The sequence below is a fragment of the Plecotus auritus genome (assembly GCF_963455305.1).
Source record: "Plecotus auritus genome assembly, chromosome: 10".
NCBI lineage: Eukaryota > Metazoa > Chordata > Mammalia > Chiroptera > Vespertilionidae > Plecotus > Plecotus auritus.
Window position 1 is genome coordinate 58971319 of NC_137785.1, and position 23718 is coordinate 58995036.

Here is a 23718-nt window from a genome sequence, read left to right on the forward strand (position 1 = left end):
TATATTAGTTCACACAAACGCTCCATCCATGCTTTTGTTCCGGCCCTCCGGTCCAGTTGAAGAACCCATTGTGGCCCTCGAGTCAAAAAGTTTGCCCACCCCTGGTCTAGAGTCTAGACCCTGGATGGTACAGCTAAGGCCATAACTGTGATACAATCCAGAAAGGCCTGGTTGACATTAAACTTGGGAAAAAGACACAAATTAGAACACAGGGCAGTGCCTACCTGAGCCCCAGCAAAGACCAAAAATGACCAGGACACTCGGAGGCGTGGGGGGCACCTCTGCGGGCCCAGGTACCTGGTGTGCACTCAGCTGGCCCCGTGTCAGATCTAACACAGGCCAGGGCCTCCTCGCTGGACTCCGCACACTCGCCCTACGTATCCACCGCCCCTTCTTTTTTTTTTTTTTTTAATATATTTTAGTGATTTTTTACAGAGAGGAAGGAAGAGTGATAGATAGTCAGAAACATCGATGAGAGAGAAACATCGACCGGCTGCCTCCTGCACACCCCCCACTGGGGATGTGCCCGCAACCAAGTTACATGCCCTTGACTGGAATCGAACCCGGGACCCCTCAGTCCACAGGCCGACGCTCTATCCACTGAGCCAAACCGGTTTGGGCACCACCGCCCCTTCTTAATGGTCCTCGCGCAGATTATCCGCCACAAATATTTCCATCTCGGGGTGGATTGCCGGGATGTTTCTGGCTCCCCAGCCCCCCGACCGCAGCTGTTGGAGGGGAGGCAGATGAATTTAATATTAGCCGATGCCAAATATAATTAGGCGGCTAATCTGCTGCGTGTAAAAAGAGAAAGGTATCGTGTGTGCATTCCGAGCCAAATGGTTTCTTGCGTTTGGGGCAGGAGGCTCTCCCGGGGAGCGCGGGTCCCGGCGATGCACAGATCTGCCTGGCCGAGGGCTGTACCCGGGACCCGGTGAAGGGAGAGGGAACACGCTATTCCACCAGCTCCTCTCACTAACGCCACGCAGGGGGAGACTGAGCTTAAAAAGCAAACTTGAGCCCGGCCGGCGTGGCTCAGGGGTTGAGCGTTAACCTATGACCCAGGAGGTCAGGGTTTGATTCCCGGTCAGGGCACATGCCCGAGTTGCAGGCTCGATCCCCAGTAGGGGGCGTGCAGGAGGCAGCCGACCCATGATTCTCTCTCATCACGGATGTTTCTCTCTCCCTCTCCCTTCCTCTCTCTCTGAAATCAATAAAAACGTTTTTTTTTTTAAAGAAAAAAGAGGGGGAGAAGCCCTCCCCACAAAAGCTCTCTGGCCTTTTTTTCTCCTTGCAGCATCAGGTGCATGGCCTCTGGCCATGACATTCAAATCGTACTGAGAAGGGACATCTGCTCAGGGAGGGAGGGGGACAGGCCAGGGCAGGGACAGAGACAGAGAGAGAGAGAGGGAAAAAGCTGTCTTTGAGCTAAAAATATCATGTCCCTTTCCCCCTCCCCCAGCCCCACCAAGTTGAAAGCTGTGATGAAATTCAACGTTTCAAACCTAACCCTGAGCCGCCTGAAACCAGGAGCGCCTCCCCGGATGTGACACCGGCAGAGTCTCTGCGGTGCAGGCGGAGCTGCATGAAGAGGGGGGACCTGAGAGGAAAGGCCGTGGGGCTGAACCCGGGCCTCCAGGGCCTGCGGGGTGCCGTGAGCGATGGCTCTGAGCTGCGGGAGAGGATCCAGCGCCGAGCCCACCTGCCCCCTCTGTCGGGGGACAGTGGGCGTCCCTGCTGCTCTCCAGTGAGCTCCCCTCTGTCTCAGACTCCCAGGGCCCCCGCCTGCAGCAGGTGCTCAGTCGGTACCCGAATGAGGACTCCTCGGCCGGGGTTCTGTCCTCGGCCGGCTGTGTGACCCTGCTCCGGCTCCATCCCCGCTCCGGCCTCAGCTTCCCAGCTACACGTAGGGGACCAGAGGCCCCCCCGCCCCTCCCAGGGCTCCGCCACGCGGTGAATGGCCGAGCCCTCCCCCCTGGGAGTCTGGGTGGACTGGCCTGGGCCCCGAGGCGAACACACCGCCCAGCCTGGTGGCGGAGGGAGAGGGTCACCTGACGGGGGTCGCCTGCTGGTAGTGACTCCATCCTTCCAGTGAGTATTGATGAGCACTGACCGCAGGCCAGACCCGCGGCCCCCACCGGGAGGAGGAGATGTTCGGAGGTTCTGGTAGGGTTAGAGAGGCTTTGAAAAGGGGCCTTGCTCCATCTGGACGAGGAAATGACCAAACCGCCGTGGGCCCGTCATCAAGAAAGGTGGACCTGCCGAAGCCGGTGTGGCTCAGTGGATAGAGCGTCGGCCTGCGGACTCGAGGGTCCCGGGTTTGATTCCGGTCAAGGGTACCTACCTGGGTTGCAGGTTTGATCCCCCGTCCCGGTTGGGGTGCGTGTGGGTGTCTGTCCCCTCTCTCTCTTTCGCCCCCCTCTCTTCCACTCTCTCTAAAAGTCAATGGAAAAAATATCGTAGGGTGAGGATTAACCAAAAAAAATAAAATAAAAATAAGGAGGATGGACCCACAAAACAACACGATCCAGGACAGCTCACATGCACGGGGCACTGTCTCCTAACCAGGCTGTCCTCCGAGCTTGCACGCCAATGACTTCACTCTCTGCACAGGAGCCTGAGGCAACCGGCCCAGGGAGAGCACCCAGCTCACCCGAGGTCACACAGCGCGGGGTGGGAACGCGGGCCGGACCTGCGGCCTGACTTGCAGACCCTCAGGAAGCCAGAGTGGGAGGGAGGGAGAAGGGCCTCCTGCGGCCTCCGCTGGGGGAGGCAGTGTTTGGGGGCCCCTGCACAGTGGGACAGGCCCCCCGTCTCAGTCCCCAGACCACTGCCCTGCTGGGCAGGCCCAGCTGCTCCGGGCACATCCACCCTTGGGGCTGGGGAAGCAGAGATGCCACCGGCCCTGCCAGGCCCAACCCGGGCTGGGAGGTGGGGGCGGCAGGAAGCAGCTGGACCCCCAGGGAGAGGGCCCCCTAACACTAGTGGCTTTGAGGGCTCCTTCCTTTCTTTTTTAAAATCCTCACCCGAGGATACCTTTCCCATTGATTTCCAGAGAGAGCGAGGAGGAGGGAGGAAGGGGCGAGAGAGAGAAAGAGAGAACCACTGATGTGAGAGTGAGAAAGACACAGTGATCAGCTGCCCCTCCACACACACCCCCCCCCCCCCCGCACTGGGGCTGGGGAACCTGCCACCGAGGTACGTGCCCTTGAGTGAGAATCGAGTCCAAGACCCTTCGGTCCAAGCGCTGACGCTCTAACCACTGAGCAAGCCGGTGAGGGCACGGCCCCGTCCCGTTCTGAGCAGGACCAGCATGCCGGACTGGGTGCTGGGAGTCAGCTTTCTACAGACCCTGCCAAGCGGACTGCACTCTGCCTGCCTTTACTCCCAATCAGAGAGGTCAGAAGACAAAAAACAGGTACTTGAGGATGCTAAAGGTCAGGGGGCACAGGCCGAAGGGTGAGAGGCAGGAGTGAGCGAGAGGCTGGGCAGGGGGGCGGGAGGGAGAGAGGGGTCCCACTTACAGGTCTTTCCCTCCCATGGGCGCAGAGCAGGAGCTATTGCCTGAGCTGGGTCGGGAGGAGAGACTGCGGGGGTGATGGGTCTGCCAACAGGCCTGGCCCCACTTTGCACCTCAGGCCACAGGCCACCAGCCCCAGGCTGCACCCCCTCCCCGCCCCGGGGAGGCTGGAAAGTCCAGCGGGTGCTGGAGGGAAGTGTGGGGCTGACCCACCCGGGGCCCGGTCAGCCAAGGGAGGGCTCCACTCTCCTGAGCCCCACTCCAGCCACGTGCCGCCCCCGCCACACCCAGCCGGCTGGGGCTCGGGACGTTTGATGTTGACTTTGTTCTCCCCGCCGTTCAAAAGGAGCTCCACAGCCCGGCCGCGCACCCGGCCCGGCCTTAATCTCCCATCCCGCGTGCGTGCTCCCAGCTGGCCGGTTAAGGCGGTTAAGACGCTGGATTAGGGCCGGCTTTACAGAACAACGCAGGAGCGAAAGCCAGCCTCTCCCGGGATGGCTAAAAGGCTTCTTTTTATCTTCCTGCCTCAGATGGCCTTTTCTTCCTCCCTTGCGCTGCCCTCCAGCCCGCCAAGAGGCAGTGAACTTGGCCAACAGGAAGACAAAGGAGAGATTCAGGATTCCACGAGCTGCCCCTGGCCGGCACGCAGAGGGACACCCACCGCCTCCCACCCCCACCCGCTCCGGCCAGGTGGGTGCTTCCCCGCGGCCAGAAACCACAGCACCTGCCTGGCGGTGCGGCAGCCTGCGGGTCACAGCCCGTCCCCCGCCCTGGGCTGGGCGCCGGAGAGCCACAGCCCGCGCAGGGCCCAGCCTCCCCCGGGGCCGCGGCCAGAACAGCCACCCACGGCTTTCCTTACTTCTGTGTCCCCCCCGTTCATGCTGCCTCTCGCCTGGCACCTCACGAGGAATCTGGGATGGTATTCCCGTGAAAGTTAAACCGTCGGTCACAGCGAACGCCATCGTCCTCGGGGCCGTTCTGTCCCACGTGGGGCTACGCCTCCCGGGCCCGGGAGCGGCTGCTCTTGTGTGTCTAGGCCTCGAGCTACACAGCAGCACACACGAGGCATCTACACAGATGCACAGGGATGGGTGTCGGGCGGCCCTTGCTCCATAAAGGATAACGTGCCATCTCTACGTGACGTGTTTCTGCGCCTGCTCTAACCGCTTTCTGTCCCGGGCTCCTGCGTGAGCCTTCGTTGGAAGAAAGGGACCGAACAACATGACCACCGACAACCCAGTCCAAACCCTCCTCTAGGTCCTAGTTCCTTCTTCAACGCAGTGCTTCCCCTGGAGGAGAGGAGGCGTGACAGTCGAGAGGAGGGAGGGGAGGCGGGGGGGAGGGGAGGGGAGAGTGCCCACACGCGTGTGCTCCGGGTGAGTGGACGAGTGGAGAATGGGGAGCAGAACAGCTCCGGGAGGGAGCGCTCACAGCATGCCTGACGCTGCGGGAGGGGCCCATGAGGAGCCACTACGCTCACTTCCTCCGGAGCAGCTGAGGTCAGACAGCCCCTCCGAGGCCCCACACGGCTGGGCCGGGCCGGGCCGGGGACCCACGTGGCCCGGCTCCACTCTGGGCCCGGACTGTGGGAGCCACACTTCCCTCTTGCTCCTCAGCTCTCCCCCTGGAGTCCTGCCTTCTTCCTGGACCACAGATTTCTGGAGGGTGTGCAGGGCATGTGGTAGATCAGATGGCCCCATCCCCTCCGCCCTGCCCCCTGGGAAGAAAGCAATGGAGGCCAGTACCTTCCAGTCGAAAGTCTTCCTCCTCCTCCTCGCTGAGCGTTTCTCTGAAAACCTCGCCCACCAGCTCCTAGAGGAAGGTAAGACAGGGATATGAAGGACGCCCCGGGGTCACCTGGCATCGGGGCAGAAAATGTGGCATCGTGAGCATGTGCCTGCCTGGTCGCAAGGAAGCTGGGGCCCCACTCTGATTGTTCCGATGGGAATGTGGGCCAGTGGAGGCAGGTCCCCTCCCACCTGGAAAGCTGATCATCAGCCCGGCCGGTGTGGCTCAGTGGGTGAGCATCAACCTAGGAACCAGGAGGTCACAGTTCGATTCCCGATCAGGGCACAGGCCCGGGTTGCGGGCTCCATTACCAGGGTGGGGCGTGCAGGAGGCAGCCGATGGATGATTCTCTCTCATCATGGATGTTTCTCTCTCTCCCTCTCCCTTCCTCTCTGAAATCAATGCAAGTATGTATATATATATATATATATATATATATATATATATATATATTTTTTTTTTTTTTTTTTTTTTTAAATTGACCATCACACTGCTGTGTAGGAGGTAAGTTTTCTCAGCCTGTAGCCCACCACGAAACACGACACGGGACCACACTTCTCCCTCAGAAAGCGAGTTCCACCTCCACCTCAGCAAAAGGCAAAGACCAGATCATGAAATGCCCCCCATCTCTCCCCTGGAGGGGACAATAAGCCTGCACAGTGGCCTCAAGAAGAGATCTCAAAGCGGAAGCTTCCTCCCACCGCGGGTCCCGGGCGGCGGTCCCGGTGGTTCACAGAGGGCGGTGTGCTCGGGGTGGGCTCCGACCGCCCTTCCCCTAAACCAGGCTCTTCAGCACATGTTGGACCTCCATGCTCCGGCTTCCGTACGCCTCCCTCATCTCCCGACACACACACCCGCCAGTAACCCGCCGGTCCCTGCACAAGCCTGGCCTGTCCCCTCGCGTGGGGTAAGGATGTCTGGTAGCCCGCCCTGGCAGGTGCGCTCAGTGGTTAGAATGTCAGCCCATGAACCAAAGGGTCTCGGGTTTGATTCCTGGTCATGGGTACGTACCTGGGTTGCAGGTTCAATTCCTGGCCCTGGTCAGGGCACGTGCGGGAGGCAACCAATCGATGTGCCTCTCTCACATCCGTGTTTCTCTCTCTTTCTCTCTCTAAAAATCAATGGGGGGAAATTTCTGCAGGTGAGGCGTAACAAAAAACAACGATGCCTGGTAGCTCACCCCCGAGGGCAGCGCTATGGCCTCAGCCAGTCCGACGGCTGCCCTGTGGCTGGGTCGGGCTGCCCCGCGGGGCTTCGGGTCGGCCAGGGAGCATGGTCAGTCCTGAGGCTGGGAAAAGGCTGGGATACCCACAGAAGTCCCACCTCTCTGCCCCCAGCCCAGCAGGACGAGTCCACACAAAAGGCTAAGACGAGTTGTCAAACTGTCTTCTGTATTTATTGGTGTTCTGCCAAGGAGAGTTCTGGGATCAAAAAAGATTATTTTAAACCAAGTTAAACAAGGTCCCTTCCTGCAGGACTTAGGATGGCCACGGACACCGTGAATAACCGTATCACATGGTCCTCTCGCGGCATCCCTCGAACCCCATCAGACCACGGAGTTTTCCTTCTCAGAAGCATGCCGTGGGACCTGTGTTCCAAGGAACCCACTTTGAGAAACGCTCCTCTTGGCCGGGAGCGGTGAGTTTGGGGGGGGTGGGGGGGATTACGCTGCCTTATCGCTCCCGGTGCCCGCCGTGACACGCGGCAGCGCTCTGCAACCACGAAATGACAAGCGAGAAAATGAGCCCAAACCCAGCGCTGTCCCCAACTTCCCTTTTGAGAACCATCAAAAGGCACAGGAAAAGCACCCTCTCCGAGAAAAATTAGGGGGAAGGTCCTGCCTCTCGGATGCTTAACAGAAAAATCAGCGCTCATCTCGATGAACAAAAAAAAACCATTAAACGTTTATGCCGAAACCGGTTTGGCTCAGTGGACAGAGCATCGGCCTGCGGACTGAAAGGTCCTGGGTTCGATTCCGGTCAAGGGCATGTACCTTGGTTGTGGGCACATCCCTGGTGGGGGGTGTGCAGGAGGCAGCTGATCGATGTTTCTCTCTCATCGATGTTTCTAGCTCTCTATCCCTCTCCCTTCCTCTCTGTGAAATATCAATAAAATATATTTTAAAAAAAAACAAAAAACTATTAAACGTTTAAAATCGCTTTGCAGGGTCCATCCATCTTATCCGCTGGACTCAGCCGGGGGCCACTCTCCTGTTTGCTGTTGTGGGGAGGATACACAGCTAGCATTCTAGGGATTGGCCTTCTCTGTTCCCTTTTCTTCTTTCAGATCATCCGGGGGCACTGCCTTCTCTTCCCTAAAGGTGGCTACCCGGTGGCCCTTCAGACTCGGGGCCCCACTGACTCAGCACCAGCCCCTGCCTCCTGGCTCAGGATGGCTCCCCACCCCTCCCCTCCCCCGCCCATGGCCGAACCCCCGAACATCTCCTGGGCGTGAAGACTGGCTGTTTGTGTTCACAGAGCCGGAGTTGACAGGGGAGCTGGGAGGTGGTGACAGGAAAGGGACACGCTCAGGTGGCATCAGCAGCAGCGGGGAGGCCCGGCAGCCAAGTAGGGCCCATCCTTCATGCCAGGGGAAGGCGATGCCGCCTCCGCCGAGAGGCTGGCGGGCGGCACTTCCTCGCAGGAGCCGGGACTGTCCTCAAGGGCACCCCGGACCCCTGCGAGCTGAGGTCCTCCGGAGCACCACGGGGCTGACCCGGCCGCCACCCCGGCCGCTCCCTGCACGGCGGCTCCCGGCCTGGCCGACGGCGTCTGCGAGACAAAGGCTTCGGAGCGCGCGTGTCGTTACAGGCACTCGGAGTTGAAAGACTCCAGATGTCACCACCTACAAAGCATCTGTCTGGGGCCCGTCAGGATGCACAGCCTCCTCTGATGGCGGCTTCGGTGCTCTCTGAGAAGCACTGTCTGCTGGGAGGACCAAGCTCTCTGATGTGTGAAAGCAGAGTTCTGGCAAGTTCTGGGGCCGGCCTCTTCCTGCCAAACCCTGCTCAGCTCCTAGGACACTTCGCAAGCTCCTTGGCGCCATGGTCCGCTGACACAGATACTCAACTGCGGGGCACGCTCATCCCGGCCACCGCGCCGGACGGCCCAGCGCCGTGCAGAGCCGTGTCCGCGGACCTCAGGCTATGACTCGCTAGGCCAGAGGCAACATGGGACAGCGTCCGGCTCCATCACCTCCCTCGCACCTGGACCTGGAGCCACGGCCTCCTTGGAACCTCAGTCTGCCTATCCCTTACACGGGCACAGCGATAAACCACAGCAACGCCAACAGGACCGCTGACACTTCCTGTGCATTTCTTGTGTGCCAGACGCCGTGCCAGGCACCTTACAGAACTAGTGAGTCCTTTAAGCGACACAGGCCCCCGCTCTTTCCATCCCTCAAGGAATAAATGCCCGTAAAAAACGATGTGCAAATTGTAGTGACAGGTAACGATTGTGATTAGGTTTTTTGCCTACAAAGAAAGTGCCCTCAACCCTCAGGGACCATGTGAGACGGGAAAATGATGCAAAGGCAGCCACTCACATCCCTTACCAAGTATTCATGGAGCCCCCACCAGAGTCTCCATAGAAAGGGGGTCCCACTAGCCCCGTGTTTCAATGAGGAGGAGGCTCCAAGAGGCCAGGTGCCTGGCCCTGGAGTACCAGCCGATGAGGGGCAGGGCCCCGGTTCCAGTCAGCTCCTTCGATGCCCGCCTGAGCTTGGACAGTGGCATCAGGGCTGCTGTGGGCACAGGGGCAGAGGTGGCCCAGGGACGTGGCACTGGCCAGGGACCAAGGATCTCGCTTAAAGAAGTACAAGAAAACCAGAGGCCAGCAGCTCTTGTGGGTCAGTGGCCACGCAGGCCCAGCTGTGGTCTCAAAGGTGCCCACAGCCCTGATCCACGAAGTGTGGGACGTGGCAGAGCCCTGGGCGGGAGCCCTGCATGCAAGGTCCTGGGTCCGGTCCTCGGGGCCACCGCACAGGAGACACTCGGGCCCCTAGACAGCCAGGAGCCCCCTGGAAGCCCTGGTGCAGGGGTGCAGGGCATGGAGTTGGCGAGATCGCAGTTCAGATCTCAGCTCTGCCTCGCACAAGCGGGGTCATCCAGTGAAGGAACTTTATCCCCAATGTGTGCACAGGGAGGGGGGCGCTCATGCCATCTCGGGGTGCATGTGAGGACCAAGTAAACCACTGGATAGCAAGTGCTTAGCATTCTGCCTGAGACCACGCCTGGGGCCCAAGAGATCAGTGGCCTTCTACTCTTTTTCTTTTTTCTTTTTTTAATCCTCACCCAAGGATATTTTTCCCATTGATTTTTTTTAGAGAGAGTGGAGGGGAGGGAGAGAGACACAGAGAGAGAAGCATCGATGTAAGAGAGACCCATTGATTGGCTGCCTCCCACACTCACCCCAACGGAGGCCAGGGATTGAGCCTGCAACGGAAATACATGCCCTTGAACAGGAATCAAACCCGAGACCCTTCAGTCCACGGGCCAATACTCTAACTCAGGGGTGGGCAAACTTTTTGACTCGAGGGCCACAATGGGTTCTTCAACTGGACCGGAGGGCCGGAACAAAAGCATGGATGGAGTGTTTGTGTGAACTAATATAAATTCAAAGTAAAGGAGCGGAGGGGAGAGCAAGAGAACCGGATAGAACAGCCAGATCCGGCCCGCGGGCCGTAGTTTGCCCAAGGCTGCTCTAACTACTGAATCAAACTGGCCAGGGCGTTACTTTTTCTCTCGTTGTCAGATGGCCACCAGATCATTCCTGGGGGAGGTGGAAAGGCTCCCACAGACATCTAGACACACGTCCCCAGCCTGGCACGCCCTTCGTCCTGCTCTGCATTTTAGCCTTCACCGCAATCCCTTTGAGTGGTACCATTGCTGCCCCCACTTTACAGATGAGAAAACTGAGGCACAGACATTAACGACCTGTCCAAGGTCACTCAGCCAGTGTCAGAACCAGGACTGAAGGCAGGCCGTCTGGTTCCAGCGCCCACGCCCTTCACCCCCCGCCCTGTGAGAAGCCATCCCCTGCCCAGCCCCCCACCGCTGATGCCAGGCCCGCTCTCCTCTGGCCGCCAGGACAGTGAGCCTCAGCCTCTGCTCCAAGTTCTCATCAGACACCTCCTGGATCCTCGGACCCCCTGGGCCCCCCCAGACCCTCTGCCTCCCCCAGACAGCCTGATGCCGGGCTGCCTCCCACCCAGTGGCCGGGCCTGGTGGCCTCTCCGGCCACAGGGCCCAGACCTGCCTCCCTCCCGAATCCCAGCACTGCCCTCCTCGGCCCCACACGGGGCCCCAGGAAGAGGCCAGCTCCTCCGGGCTCCGGGTGTGCAGCCAGCACCAGCCCGAGCCCAGAGGCGCAGGCAGGCTGCCTTATAAGGCCTCCGGGGACGGGAACCACATCAAAGCGGGGCCTTGGGGAGCGGGCTGGAGTTCAGCCGGGCTTTTTCCTCTTTGTCTCTGCAACTGGCTTCGTGCTCCGGAGCGTAATGTCTCCCCCGCCTGCCCCCAGTGCTTTGTCAACCTCTCTGTGCGCTAAGAGCTAACAGATGTTGGTGCCCCGGGTTTCAAAGGAAACTCCTGGTGCCCACAGAACCAGGGACAGCTCAGAGGCCCCAGGAATGCGCAGGGCTGGGCCCGGCCAGCGGGAAGCGGAGGCTGGAGGCAGGACCCGGCCACCCTGAAACCCTTCCCTCCAAGCAGTCTGCCCTGGAGCCACCCCAGGACATTCCTGGCGAGCTCTCCCCTCCCTGCGTCCTGGGGAGCCCGTGCCTCGCCTGGGGGGCGGGGGCGCTGAGCGGCCTCCCGGCACCCTGGGGGTCCAGCCCGACTTGTTCTCTGGACTCCAGGGTCTGCCTGTCAGGAAGGTGGGTCTGGGTGGGCGGGGGGGGGGGGGGGGGACGGCAGAGCTTAGGAAGGGCTTCCGCCCTGGGGCCACAGGCAGCCGGGTCAGCAAAGTCTACTTCCTGGGCGTCCCCCTCAGTGAGCCCTCGGCAGCCACACACCCTCCTCCCAACTCACCCCTCGCCCCAGAACCGGGTCCCATGTGGGCTGCCACAGTGGTGTCTCTCTCTCTCTCTCTCTCTCTCTCCCTCCCTCCCTCCCTCCCTCACCTACTCTGGCCATAAGCAATAAGATCAGTGAAATCATGGGTGTGTAAGGTCCTAGCGGGTTTTTTAAAAAAAATAACGCATGCCCTGACCAGTATGGCTCAGTGGATAGAGCGTCGGCCTGCGGACTGAAGGGTCCCGGGTTCGATTCCGGTCAAGGGCATGTACCTTGGTTGTGGGCACATACCCAGTGGGGGGTGTGCAGGAGGCAGCTGATCGATGTTTCTCTCTCATCGATGTTTCTAGCTCTCTATCCCTCTCCCTTCCTCTCTGTAAAAACATCAATAAAATATATTTAAAAATAAATAAATAAAAATAAAAAAATAACGCACGCCCTGACCAGCATGGCTGGAGCATCGGCCTGTGCACTGAAGGGTCCCGGGTTTGATTCCTGGTCAAGGACACGTATCTGGGTTTCAGGTTCGTCCCTAGCCCAGGTCGGGGTGCATGCAGGAGGCAACCCATCAATGTGTCTCTCTCATTGATGTTTCTCTCTCTCCTCCTCCTCCTTCCTCCCCTCCACTCTCCCTCAAAAAAAAAAAATAAAATCAGCGGAAATACCCTTCGGTGAGGAATAAAGACACGTGCGCTGCCCACCATCCCCCCACGCCCGTGTCCTGTGGAATGTGGGTCACGCTTTGGGAACCAGGCGCTTTAAAGAGTCCAGCACGGAGGTCCCCTCCGCCCACCCCCACCCTGAGCCACCGGGCTGGTTCCAACAGGTGGGAAAGGGTGGGGAAGGGGGGACATGGGGGGGGGCGGTACCTGTTGAGGAGGGGGGAACGGTGTTCGCAGCCCAGTGGACGCTCCCCGCACCCGACCACAGGCCCTCCTCGGAGGCTCCGGTTCTAGAATGTGATTGCTGGGCACGGAGAAACTGGCTAATGCCAAAGGAACAAGGCCAGGCTGGGCATTACCCAGAATCCTCCAACCTTTGGATTTCTGAGCTGGATGACCCAACGCCAGGCAGACTGTCCAGGGATGGAGGCCCGGGGGCCTTGGCGTCACTGGGGTTCCCCTCCCCTCCCGGTGCTGTGGTAGACAGCAGGGTCCGACGGGCTTGGGGCAGTGACTGAGGTCATGAACTCAAACGGCCCAGAGATAGAACGACCTGCACTTCTTTACTGAGGGCCTGGCCCACGCCGCGGGCCCTGCTCAGCACGTGAGGTCGTGGCCAAAGTCTCCGACGACAGGGGAGCCGGTGCTCTACCCCGAGGAAACCGAGGCCTCGAGAAGGGAGCTGGCTGGCTCGAGGGTCTGATGTTCAGCCCCGGCTCCTGCCCCAGCCCCTGACCCACCCAGCACTCACCCCCGCCCTGCCACTGCCCGCCACACGGCCAGCCGCCACCAGCTGGCCTCCACCCCGCCGCCTCCCGCACCGCACAGCCGCATGCTGACAACGGGAGGCCACAGGGGCCAGGGTGGGCTCCGATCTCCGAGCAGCTGGCACTGCCTCTGCCACCAGCTCCTGGCCCGGGCACAGGCCTGGCGCTGCCGCCAGGGTCCAGCCTGTGTGCTCTGCTGAGCGGGGTGGCCGGGAGCCAGGCTGCTAGGACGGACAGCGCTGTCATCTGCCCCCCAAAGCACGGGGTCCCCACAGACACGGCCACCTGCGGGGGAGGGTGTGCACCCCTGCCGGGCACAGGCCCGCCCCCGGGAAGCAGGATGCTGTCTCGGCCTCCATCAGAAGGAGGCGGGGCTTCCTGAGCCTCCTACCTGCACAGGGGAGGGGTCCTCTCCTCTCCCCGCCCCCAGGAGCCCTCACTTTCAGGAGGGGGACACGGAACAACGCCTGGGCCGGATGCTGCAAGCCTCCTGCTGTGCACGCACACAGCACACGTCACACACAGATACACACACGTGATACACATTCTCACACTCACACACACTCTCGCGGTCACGCACACACTCACACTACACACGCCTACCACACGCCTACAGTCAGAGCGCGCTGGAGAAGACACCCGAGCGAACAGAAAGCCGCCCCGGTTGGTCCTGGAAGGACTCGCGCCCAAACGCTGGCGGGACAGGACGCATCCTGGCGGTGAGCTTGGCAACGTTCCAGTAAAACAGGTGATTTTCTGACTCCAGCTGGGCAGCAAGGTGTCCCCAGGCCCCAACACCCCCTCCCACAGCCATGCCACACATGGACCATGGCAAGACCACGGCCTCTCCCCGCTCCTGGCTGTCTGTGCACACGTGGGAAGCTGGCGGCTGGCAAGACCCCTCTCTGTGGCCGTGCGATACAGACAGGCCTTGATCTCCGAAATGGCAGGAGGCCAGCTGAGCATGTCTAACGGGCTGTCCCTGGGGGCAGAGAGGGGACAGCTCTCTCCTCCCCACCCCACGGCGCACCAAGTCCACCTGTGCCCACTCTCAGGCAAGCAAAGATCTAAACCCAGATTTTATTACTATTTTTTAATCCTCGCCCGAGGACCTTTTTCCATTGATTTTTAGAGAGAGGGAAAGACAGAGAGAAAGATCGACATGAGAGAAACACATCGATGGGTTGCCTCCTGCACACATTGATGGGTTGCCTCCTGCACGAATCCTGACCAGGGCCCGGGCTGAGGAGGAGCCTGCAACCGAGCTACGTGCCCTTGACCGGAATCGAACCTGGGACCCTTCGGTCCTCAGGCGGACACTCCATCCACGGAGCCAAACCGGCGAGGGATAAAAAACACATTTTTAAAAAGGGACTCTGTCACCGCAGAGTGGTCCCCTGGGAGGTCACAGAGGTCATGGTACGACCTTGACCTTCCTTGGAGAGCCACCGCCTGAAGCTCGCCAGACTTCCCAAATAAACATGCAGGACACGCGGTCACATTTGCATCTTAGACTCCATCATTGCCTAGCATACATACGGCCCCCCATGCTGTATTGGGGAAATACGTTTATGAGAATTGTTACTGACCTGAAGTTCCGACGTAAATGGGTGTCCTGTGTTTTATCTGAGAACCCCGGCCCTCGGCACTTCCATCCGTGAGGTGTGGACAGGGCTGATCGCTCCCCCTCACCACCGGGTGGATGCATGTCCTGGGCCTGACCTCTGGGGACTCTGCACATCCCTGGGCACGAGGCTGGGCACGAGGCCCAGGCCGGGCCAGAGGGAAGCAACTGCAAGACAACTGCTCTCCTCTGCCGACATGAGCGAGACGTGACCTGGCACCGAGGGGAGCCGCTTACCGCCTTACCTTTTTGTCCAAAAAGAAAAAAAAGCCAGCACAGAGGAAAACAGATCCAAAAGGGGGAGAGCGGTGGGAAATGGGTCCTGAGAACACTGTCTGAGCACCTGGATCCAGCCGTACCTGACGCTCGTGTCCCCTGGGCCTTTCAAGGAAATGAGCCACTAACTCGCCCCCTGTGCTTGAGCCAGGGTGAGCCTCTTTTCGCTTACGAACCGCCGAAGGGGTGCTGCCCACTCCCGCCTCCTCTCACCCCACCCAGCCCTGGCACCACGCGGGGCGCAGAGCCCGCGCTCGGAGGACAGTGAGGTGGCACATGTCTGTAACTTTATTCCGTCCTGTGGACGGCAGCGTGGGACTATGGCAAAGGCTGGGCTGTGAGGTCAGACAGGCTCCATTCCCACCCCTGCTCCAGGGTCCTACACAACTAACTCAAGTCTCTGTGAGCCCCAGTGTCCTTGTGGGTAAAACAAAGACACCGGGACCTGGGTCTGGGGTGTCCATAGAATTTTACTGCCCAAACTGGGACACTTTGAACAGTGAAAGGGGGCACTGTGACCAGGCGTGGCTCAGTGGTGGGGGGTCGACCTCTGAACCAGGAGGTCACAGTTCAATTCCTGGTTGGGGCACATGCCTGAGTTGCAGGCTCGATCCCCGGTGTGGGATGTGTAGGAGGCAGCCGATCCATGATTCTCTCTCATCATGTTTTTATCTCTCTCTCTCTCTCCATCCCTCCCTTCCTCTCTGAAATCAATAAAAATATATATTTTTTAAAATAACCAGGCCAGGACAACAGGAGTGACTGGGGCTGTCGTGGGTGAGTGGGCCACCGGTAGCCCTGCCCAACCCCACCTTCCCCCACAGTCAACTCCTTCCATCCTGTCTCCCTCCCCTCTCCCCATCCCAGCCCTCTGTCCAAGACGCTCCCCTGATTCTCTCTTATCGACTTCCTAATGGCTACTCCCAGCCTCAGCTGTGATGATCTGCCCCTCCCCCGGACCCCCCCCACCCCGGGCCCCCAGACTCAGTATGGCGCCCCCGGCCTCCTGTGCTGGCCACGGTCGCCCCAGCGCTCAGCATCATTGTTACTTGTGGATCGCCAGGCTCCCCGACGTGGGTGGAGAAACATCGAGGACAGGGGCCGTACCGTCTCCCTCATCACGGAAGGCCCTGCGGAGCGGCGCAGCGTCTAACACAGACACGGCCAAAACTCAAAGCACCCCCTTTCCCTCCTCCCGCAGGTCCCGCGTTTTCTCTGTGGATAGAAACATCCAGGGTGAGCTGTCCAGCAGGGACCCGAGTCGGAGCGGGGACGGATGGGCAGGGGGGCTGAGTGGGGGAAGGAACGGCCCTGGGAGACCAGGACATGCTGATAACGTTCTCTGAGCTGGTGACTCTGGGGACAGCCACCCCGCGAGGCCCCGCCCAGCTCGGCGGCCGTGCGCTGGCCCTGTGATGGCTTCCACTGATCTGGGGCCAACACGGCTGGACGCGGGCCGGTTGTCTGTTCCAGCATCCAGCCCTGGCTCCCGCTCAAAACACAGGCCCGGCGTCGCCTGCGGCCTCACCAGCTCTGCCCGCGGCCGCGGCCAAGTCACTGCCCAGAACGCAAACTGGACAGGTGCAGAGGCCTCTCCGCCCCGAGGCCCCGGCCGGGATGTGCCACACGCAGACCAGGCTGCTGCGCCCGTGAGCAGACAGCGGCCCCTTGGGTCCCTGGGCCCCGTCCCACGCAGCTGCCTGGCCTCCCAGGGCAGCCTCCCCGCCTGATGTCTTGGTTCAGCCAGGCCCGCAGCCTGAGGTTGGCTACCTGAAGAACTGTTTGCCACGCCGGGCCCTCGGCTCACACCCATCCCACGCCTTCATTTTCACAGGATCCCTCCCTACTCTGCAGCCCTCACCGCTCCCTATTTCCAACCAACTCAGTCCCCGCTGTGGTCTGGCCCTACCTTCCAGGCCTGCTCCTGGGAGACAGGTGGTGGTGGGGAGGGAAAAGGCCGGCTCAGTTTCCCCACTGGGCAGAAGGGAGGAGGCAGGGCAAGGGGGTGTCTCCAAAGGCTCTTCTGCTCTGACAGGATTCCAGGGGCTCATGATGGGGTCCGTCAGCCAGGCCCTGACCTCCGTCCTGCGGCTGTCTCAGGCCCCCGCCCATGCACAGGACCCCGGGCCAGCCTCCCAGGACCGCCGGTCTCAGGAGCGCAAGTGCTGTGGGGAGCAGGGAGGTCATTTGTGGATCTGAATGTGTCCCCCAACCAGGCCGTATCAGCCCTGCACCTTGCTCTCCAGCGCCCGCGTCCAGCCCCACAGAGACGCGCAGCCCCAACTCAGAAACAGCAAACGCACACGTGCGTGGAGTGAAGGGCGGACACACAGCTGCATGAAGCACCCAGGAAGGACCCCACGGCCGTCACCGCACAGGAGGTTGAGTGCTAACGGCCTTGAGCGCACAGTGGGGCCACGGGGAGCCGGCAGCATCGCAGAGGGGCCATGGGGCCCAGCGTCCGCCCCGGGCTGCCTGGGGTTTGGTCTTGGCTCTGTCACCGACCAGCTGTGTGATGCTGGGCAAGGTATTCCCCGCCCCGCTGCCTCCGTTTCCTCCTCTGCAGCACAGGGCAACTTTACCCCCTCATGGAGGTGGCGGGGTGACTGGCCTAGGTGACATTTGCACAGCACTGAGGACAGTGCCTGGCTCGTCGGAAGCGTTCTAGACATGTGTGTGTGATAAATGGAAATAAAGGTTCGTGTGAAGGACGTGAAGATTAACAGAAAAGAAGGACGACCCGCCCCCCCCCCCCCCAAAAGGGATGACCGCTCGTGAATGCCATTAGTGTGTGTCGGTTTGGCATGCAGGAGGCATCAACATGTGGGTGTTTCTGCTTCTCCCATGGGGCGCCTGCCAGGCCTGCACGAGGGGCGCTGTGCTCTGGAGCCTGACCGTGAGCAGCGATCGCAGCTCCGCATGTGAACGGACCCCTCGCGTGAGGATAGTGACAGCACCACAGAGCCGGGCACACAGCGGGACCGCATCCGATAGACACGCACACAGCGGGACCGCGTCCGATAGACACGCACACAGCGGGACCGCGTCCGATAGACACGCACACAGCGGGACCGCGTCCGATAGACACGCACACAGCGGGACCGCGTCCGATAGACACGCACACAGCGGGACCGCGTCCGATAGACACGCACACAGCGGGACCGCGTCCGATAGACACGCACACAGCGGGACCGCGTCCGATAGACACGCACACAGCGGGACCGCGTCCGATAGACACGCACACAGCGGGACCGCGTCCGATAGACACGCACACAGCGGGACCGCGTCCGATAGACACGCACACAGCGGGACCGCGTCCGATAGACACGCACACAGTGGACAAAGGTTCCCCACCACACAGAGCAGCGGAGAGCCCCCTGGGCATGTGCGTCCAGCAGCCAAAGACGCAAGGAGACACTGACCGTAAGGGCTCAGCAGTCTGTGGCGCATGGATACACGGTCGCTGTTACTGCTGCTCTTGTTTTCACTGTTACAGGTTCTCATTGGAGAGAAGGGAGAGAAATCGATGCCGATGATTTCTCAACGCAGCCCAGGGGGAGGAGAGGACGGAGGCTGAGGCACAGAGAAAGGGATGAGGGATGGGCGCCTGCAGGGGCGGGGGGGGGGGGAGGAGTGCTGGGAGAGGGGAGGCCTGGCTGAGCAGGCGCTTGGCGGCTGGTCTTGGAGGCAGGAGGCCTCTGGAGAGCCAGCCCGGCCTCAGAAGTCAGGCCAGCTTGCAGTTCCCGGCATCCCGGCCCCAAGTCCCCACTCGGCCCGCTGCCCAGGGTGCTCAGACCCTTCCAGGGCCCGGGATGTGCGTCCAAAGCAGCTTCATCTCAGACTCGGGCCCAGAATTCCTTGGCCGCGGGGACCACGTCTCCAAGAGGCTGACGGAGCCCAGCTGCTGGGCGCCTTCTCCCGCACTCCCACCCCGGCCCGGCCAGCCCCGCCGGCTCCCGAGCAGAGGAGCCTAAAACTGCCGTTGTCCCAGCCCCGGTCCCAGCTGCAGATTCGGTACAAACGCCAGTGAAGGCCTTGGCCCCTCAGCATCCGAATGGTGGCAGCCACCACCTGGTCCAAATCTGAATCGAACGACAGGTCTGCCCGCCCTGGAACGAAATCTCTGGAAAGGCCACGTTTTGAAGGAAAGGGAACAACAGCAGCAAAAAGAAAGAGACCCCTCTCTGTTCTCCAGAGCAGCACCTCCTGAAGGGAGCAGCATGCCTGACCCTGCAGGGGAGCCAGGGAAGGGGCCCCCCAGTCTGGCAGGTGTGAGGCCGCCACGCTCTTTGCAAAGACTTGGGTCTGGAAACGGTCACCTGTAAGATCTAGCCTCCCTCGGGCCCGGGAGGGAGCAGGTCTCTCCCAGGACAGAGAGCAGCCTCATCTTGGCAGACGCTCCGGGCAGAGGCCCGAGGGGCTGCTGCCGGGGAGAGCAGCGCTGGGAGGGCCCTTAATCGTTTAACTGAAATCACATCCGAGGCATAATTAGCAGACAGCTCCAAATTCATGATCTGAGGCCCATCGGCTCTAATGGACTAATTAGCTGAGACATCCTTGGGCGGGCAATGCGCTCTGGCCTTCTCAGAAGCATCCCAGCTCCACAGATCAAGGCTGGCATCTGGTCCGGAAGCGGCCTCGCTCCGGCTGGGCAAAGCGACGGAAGCATTGCTGGGCAGGGAACGCACCTTCCCACACGCTCAGCTCAGGGCGACCGAGCTGGCAACCTCCCTCTGCGCGATCCCACCCCCGCTCCCCGAGATCCCACGCCTCGAGCCCTGGAGACTCACGGCCACGGAGGGGTGTTGCAGAATAGACCAATATCATCCCGGATCAGAAAAACAAGCCACTGGCTCTGTGGGACCCCACAGAGTACCCAGAGCCACAAACCGACCACAGAGTGGGCGCTGGCCGTGCCGCCAGCTCTCCCAACCCAGTTGCTTCTGAGCAAGTAGCTGGGGGGGGGGGGGGCGGGGGGGGCTCCCACACAGCAAGGAGGACTCAAGACAAAACCTTTGCAAAGGCAGAGTGTGCATCTTTTGAGAGGCGCTCAAGGCACCTGGCAGGAGAGCAGGCACACGCATCAGGGTGGTACCCGTGCGGAGTGAATGCAAGAGACAGTGACTGCACCAAACCCGGGACTCGCCGTGGGGCCGGGGCAGCGTTAGATACCTGCGCCAAACACTCACTCTCCCCCTTCCACAGCGCGGGCTGTCACGGGGAGGTGGCTGCCCAGATGGGACTACATTTTCCAGCACCCCTTGCATCATGGGGCCATGTGATTACGTGCTATGATGCGCCACCTCGCGCCCAGGAGCCATAAGAAGTAGGTGGAGATCTTCCATTCGCTCATTCCCCTTTCATCAGCTCAAAGCAGAGAACTCAGACGCCCTGGCAGGTGAATGAGCCAGAAGATGGAAGGAACCTGGGCCACTAAATCAGTACCTGGGTGACAGTCGCCTTCCAACCAGGACACCTGTTTCAGACAGGTATGTGAGTGGGTACATATAATTAATTCTAGTGTATTAAGCCACCGTGGTATTGAGATTTATTTGCTACTAGAGGCCCGATGCACAAAATTCGTGCCAGAGCGGGCCTTCCTTCCCCCGGCTGCCGGCACCGGCTTCCCTCTGGCACCCGGGACCCAGGCTTTTCTCGCAGCCCTGGCTTCGTCCAGAAGGACGTCCAGTCTAATTAGCATATTACGCTTTTTTTTATTATTATTATTATAGATAACAACTAGGGTTACCCAATCCAAATCAGAAGAAAAAAAAAAATGCCATGAGTCTAGAAAACAAATCCTCACCAGGTGGGCAGCTCAAGGCAAAAGCAATGCAGGAAAAACTCGCCTTGCTACATCAGATCAGCCGCTGCCTCCTACACGCAGCCCACCAGAGTCTCCAAGCACAGGTCAACTCTAAGACCCCTGGGTGCTCAGTTATGCCTCCTACCTTGATCAGGAATGCGTTATAGAACTTATTTTGGGAAAAAACAGTTATTCACCAAATGTATTCTGCCCATCCTCCCAACGAGCTGCTGGGGGGGGGGGGGGCAGTGGGGGGCAATTCGTCTCAACTTTGAACAAAAGGCAGGAACAAGCCAAGGAGCTAGCAACCAATCTCGGGAACTCAGAATCTTCCAGAAGCCAGGAGTGGGTTTGGAAAACTCTGAAGCCAAGGGGAACCCACCGACCTTGGCACTATTGATGCGGGGAGGCGAGGGGGGGGAGCAGGGCCGTCCCGTGCCATAGGATGTTAAGCAGCACCCCCGGCCTCTATGTACCAGGTACCAGTAACAGCCCCCCACCAGGCTGTCATAACCAGGAACGTCTCCCGCGTGAGCCCCCTGCTCCCCCTGAGCAGCCCTGCTCTACAGGGCGCCCCCTGGTGTCCACGCCCACACGTAGGCCCGTGTTTGCAGATCTCCCATCCTCTCATATCTGGACTTTGATGTAAAAATGTCCAATGTCTAAATGCTGGCAACTAATGGATTAAAAACAATTATTTTATCCTGTAAGAGCCAGAACCACGTGTGCAGGTCACCAGCTGAGCCTCTGCTGCTACATCCAGGGGGGAGACGAGACAGGACAGGGCCCCCTCCCCAGCAGGGAGCCCCTGAGCATCCTAAGGCGGAACTGGGCCCCACAGCCCTGGGAAGGAGCCCTCAGACCTGAGACACACAGACACACACCAAGGCAGAGACGATGAGGATCCGAGTCAGTTCTGGGGGAAAACTGAACACTGGCTGACTGACCCGGATCCCCCCCTTGGCTCCCCAACGTCCCCACCCCGATCCGCCTAGGCTCCCCCAAATCCAATCACCTTTCCGCTGCAGGGCCCCAGGGCCCCGGCCCGGAGGTTCTGGTCTACGAAGCAAATGTTCGTGAGCCCAGCCTCTGGGCGCCGCGGGATCTTTTATTTTTATTTTAGTTTATTATTTTAATTTTTAAAAAATATCTTTTCGTTGATGTCAGAGAGGAAGGGAGAGAAACATCCATGATGAGAGAGAATCATGGACCGGCTGCCTCCAGCACACCCCACACTGGGGGTGGAGCCTGCAACCGGGGCATGTGCCCTGACCGGGAATCGAACCGTAACCTCCTGGTTCCTAGGTCGACGCTCAACCCCTGAGCCACGCCGGCCGGGCCACCGCTGCACCTTTTAGAGCTGACGTTCGCCTAGGACTGGTCCCCCTGTCTCCGAGCCCCTAGTTCAAGGACTCGTTCGGAGCCAGCTTCCTTCACTTCCAGCGAAAATCTGGGTTACTAGGGGGAGGGCAGTGGAGAATCTAATAAATCTTAGAATATACTTCTTGGCTAAAGGGGTAAAACACACACCCTACTTACTGGTGTCATGAAAGGCCTCTCCGCGTCTCTGTGAAGGGAGCGGGTTCAGAAGTTACTATTGTATTCAAGCTGTATTAAATCAAGCTGTGAGCAGCCACGGGTTATGCTTTTAAAGAATGCCCTGAGCCAATTCTGATGTTTAAAGGGGAAAGGAAAAGTTTCCAAGCCTTCCATAAATTCCGACAAGAGGAAGTTTCAGACCTGGGTGTTCGGTCCGGGGCCCCCGCATGGAAACAGCTTGGTTTCATGTAGTTGGTTTTACTGTTCAAACTTGAGGGTCTTTTAACTTTTTATTTTTACAGGGCTCAGAAGAAAAGGGAGAGAGAGCCATTTGCTCACCGGGTGCCAAAGCAAACCCCGGCGCCTCCGTCGGAGGGCCCCTGCCTGCGCGGCGGGGAGGGGCCCCCCTGGCTGCCGCACCCCCCAGCGCGGGCCCTCCTCCCCCCCCACCCCCACCCCCCACCCCCGACGCCAGGCCCGCGCGCCCGGCTGCTGATGAACTCAGCCGGATCGATTCAGGCCGAGCGTGTGCGTGGAGCCCGGGTAGGACAGTCCCCTGGCCGGGTCTGAGCTTGGGCTGGAGGAACAGAATGGAGACTTTCCAGAAACAGGCCACCCGCCGAGGAATCCTAAATATAGCCCCCCGGGAAGGCTGTGTCAGCTCGGCCAGGGCACCAGTGAGGCCCAGCATCGCGCGGACATGTCCATCCACGCAAACAGACCCTCCCACGACACCTCAGCCCCAAGCCCTGCCTGGGGTAGGTAGCACCCCTTCCATCGGGAGGGGTGACTCATGCACCCCAGTTTCCAATGCCCAGCTCCACTTGCCAAGTGCTGTCTGCCCAGGAGGTGGTCCCGGCCAAGGCCGTGTACCCATCTGACGGGCGGGAATACCGAGTCTCCGGAGAGGGCACGGGAAGCGGAGGGAGCACAGGCAAGTCCTGAGTGAGGACCTAATATCAAGTTCGAGCGCTCGAGCCCGGGCAGGGTGGCCCAGGGGTTGAGTGTCAATCTATGAACCGGAAGATAGCAGTTCGATTCCCGGTCAGGGCACAGGCCCAGGTGGTGGGCTCCATCTCCCATGGGGGGGCGTGCAGGGGGCAGCCGATCCATGATTCTCTCTCATCATGGATGTTTCTCTCTCTCTCCCTCCCTCTCCCTTCCTCTCTGACATCAATAAAAATAGATTTAAAAGAAAAACAAAGATCCAGCACTTGATACTCATGACCTGGAAGGAGGGCCTCACTTTTACCTGCTTTAAAATGGGAGCGAGGATGTTTACTTCAAAAAGCTGGAATAGGGCGCAAATAAAATTTAGAAATGTATAGGTATGTATACACATGTAACATTCCCATATACATATGTAAACATACATATGTACATATATATTCGTGTGTGTGTTAAAAGGAGACTCTTGGGCCGCACCCCAGATATAGATAGTTAACAGCTGTTGCTGGTGCCGCGGAGCACCCCGCCCCCATCTGTGCCAATGACACCCTGACACTCTTCAGGTCGCCACCCCTCCCCTCTCCGTCCCCGTGGCTGCGGCAGGCCTGACACATTTCCATAAGGGACCTGGGGCACCTACTGAGTGGGCGTTGCCAAGGGTTGAGCCCAGAGGTTATCTGGAGAAGTCCCCCAGGTCACTCCGCTGCCCGGGAGGCGGCCTGGGAACAGGCCCAGCTATCGGAGGGGGGCTCAGCGCTACGCTCAGAGAGGGTTA

At 60.0% G+C, this 23718-nt stretch overlaps 1 protein-coding gene across 2 annotated transcripts in view; it reads right to left on the reverse strand.

Moving 5' to 3' along the window:
* NKD1 (NKD inhibitor of WNT signaling pathway 1) overlaps positions 1-23718 on the reverse strand; it is a 57255-nt gene that overhangs the window by 15451 nt on the left and 18086 nt on the right. For both annotated transcript variants that reach the window (XM_080643982.1, XM_080643981.1), the window contains exon 4: positions 5266-5332. In XM_080643982.1, coding sequence (XP_080500108.1) covers positions 5266-5332 — 67 coding nt within the window. The remainder of the gene's footprint in view (positions 1-5265; positions 5333-23718) is intronic.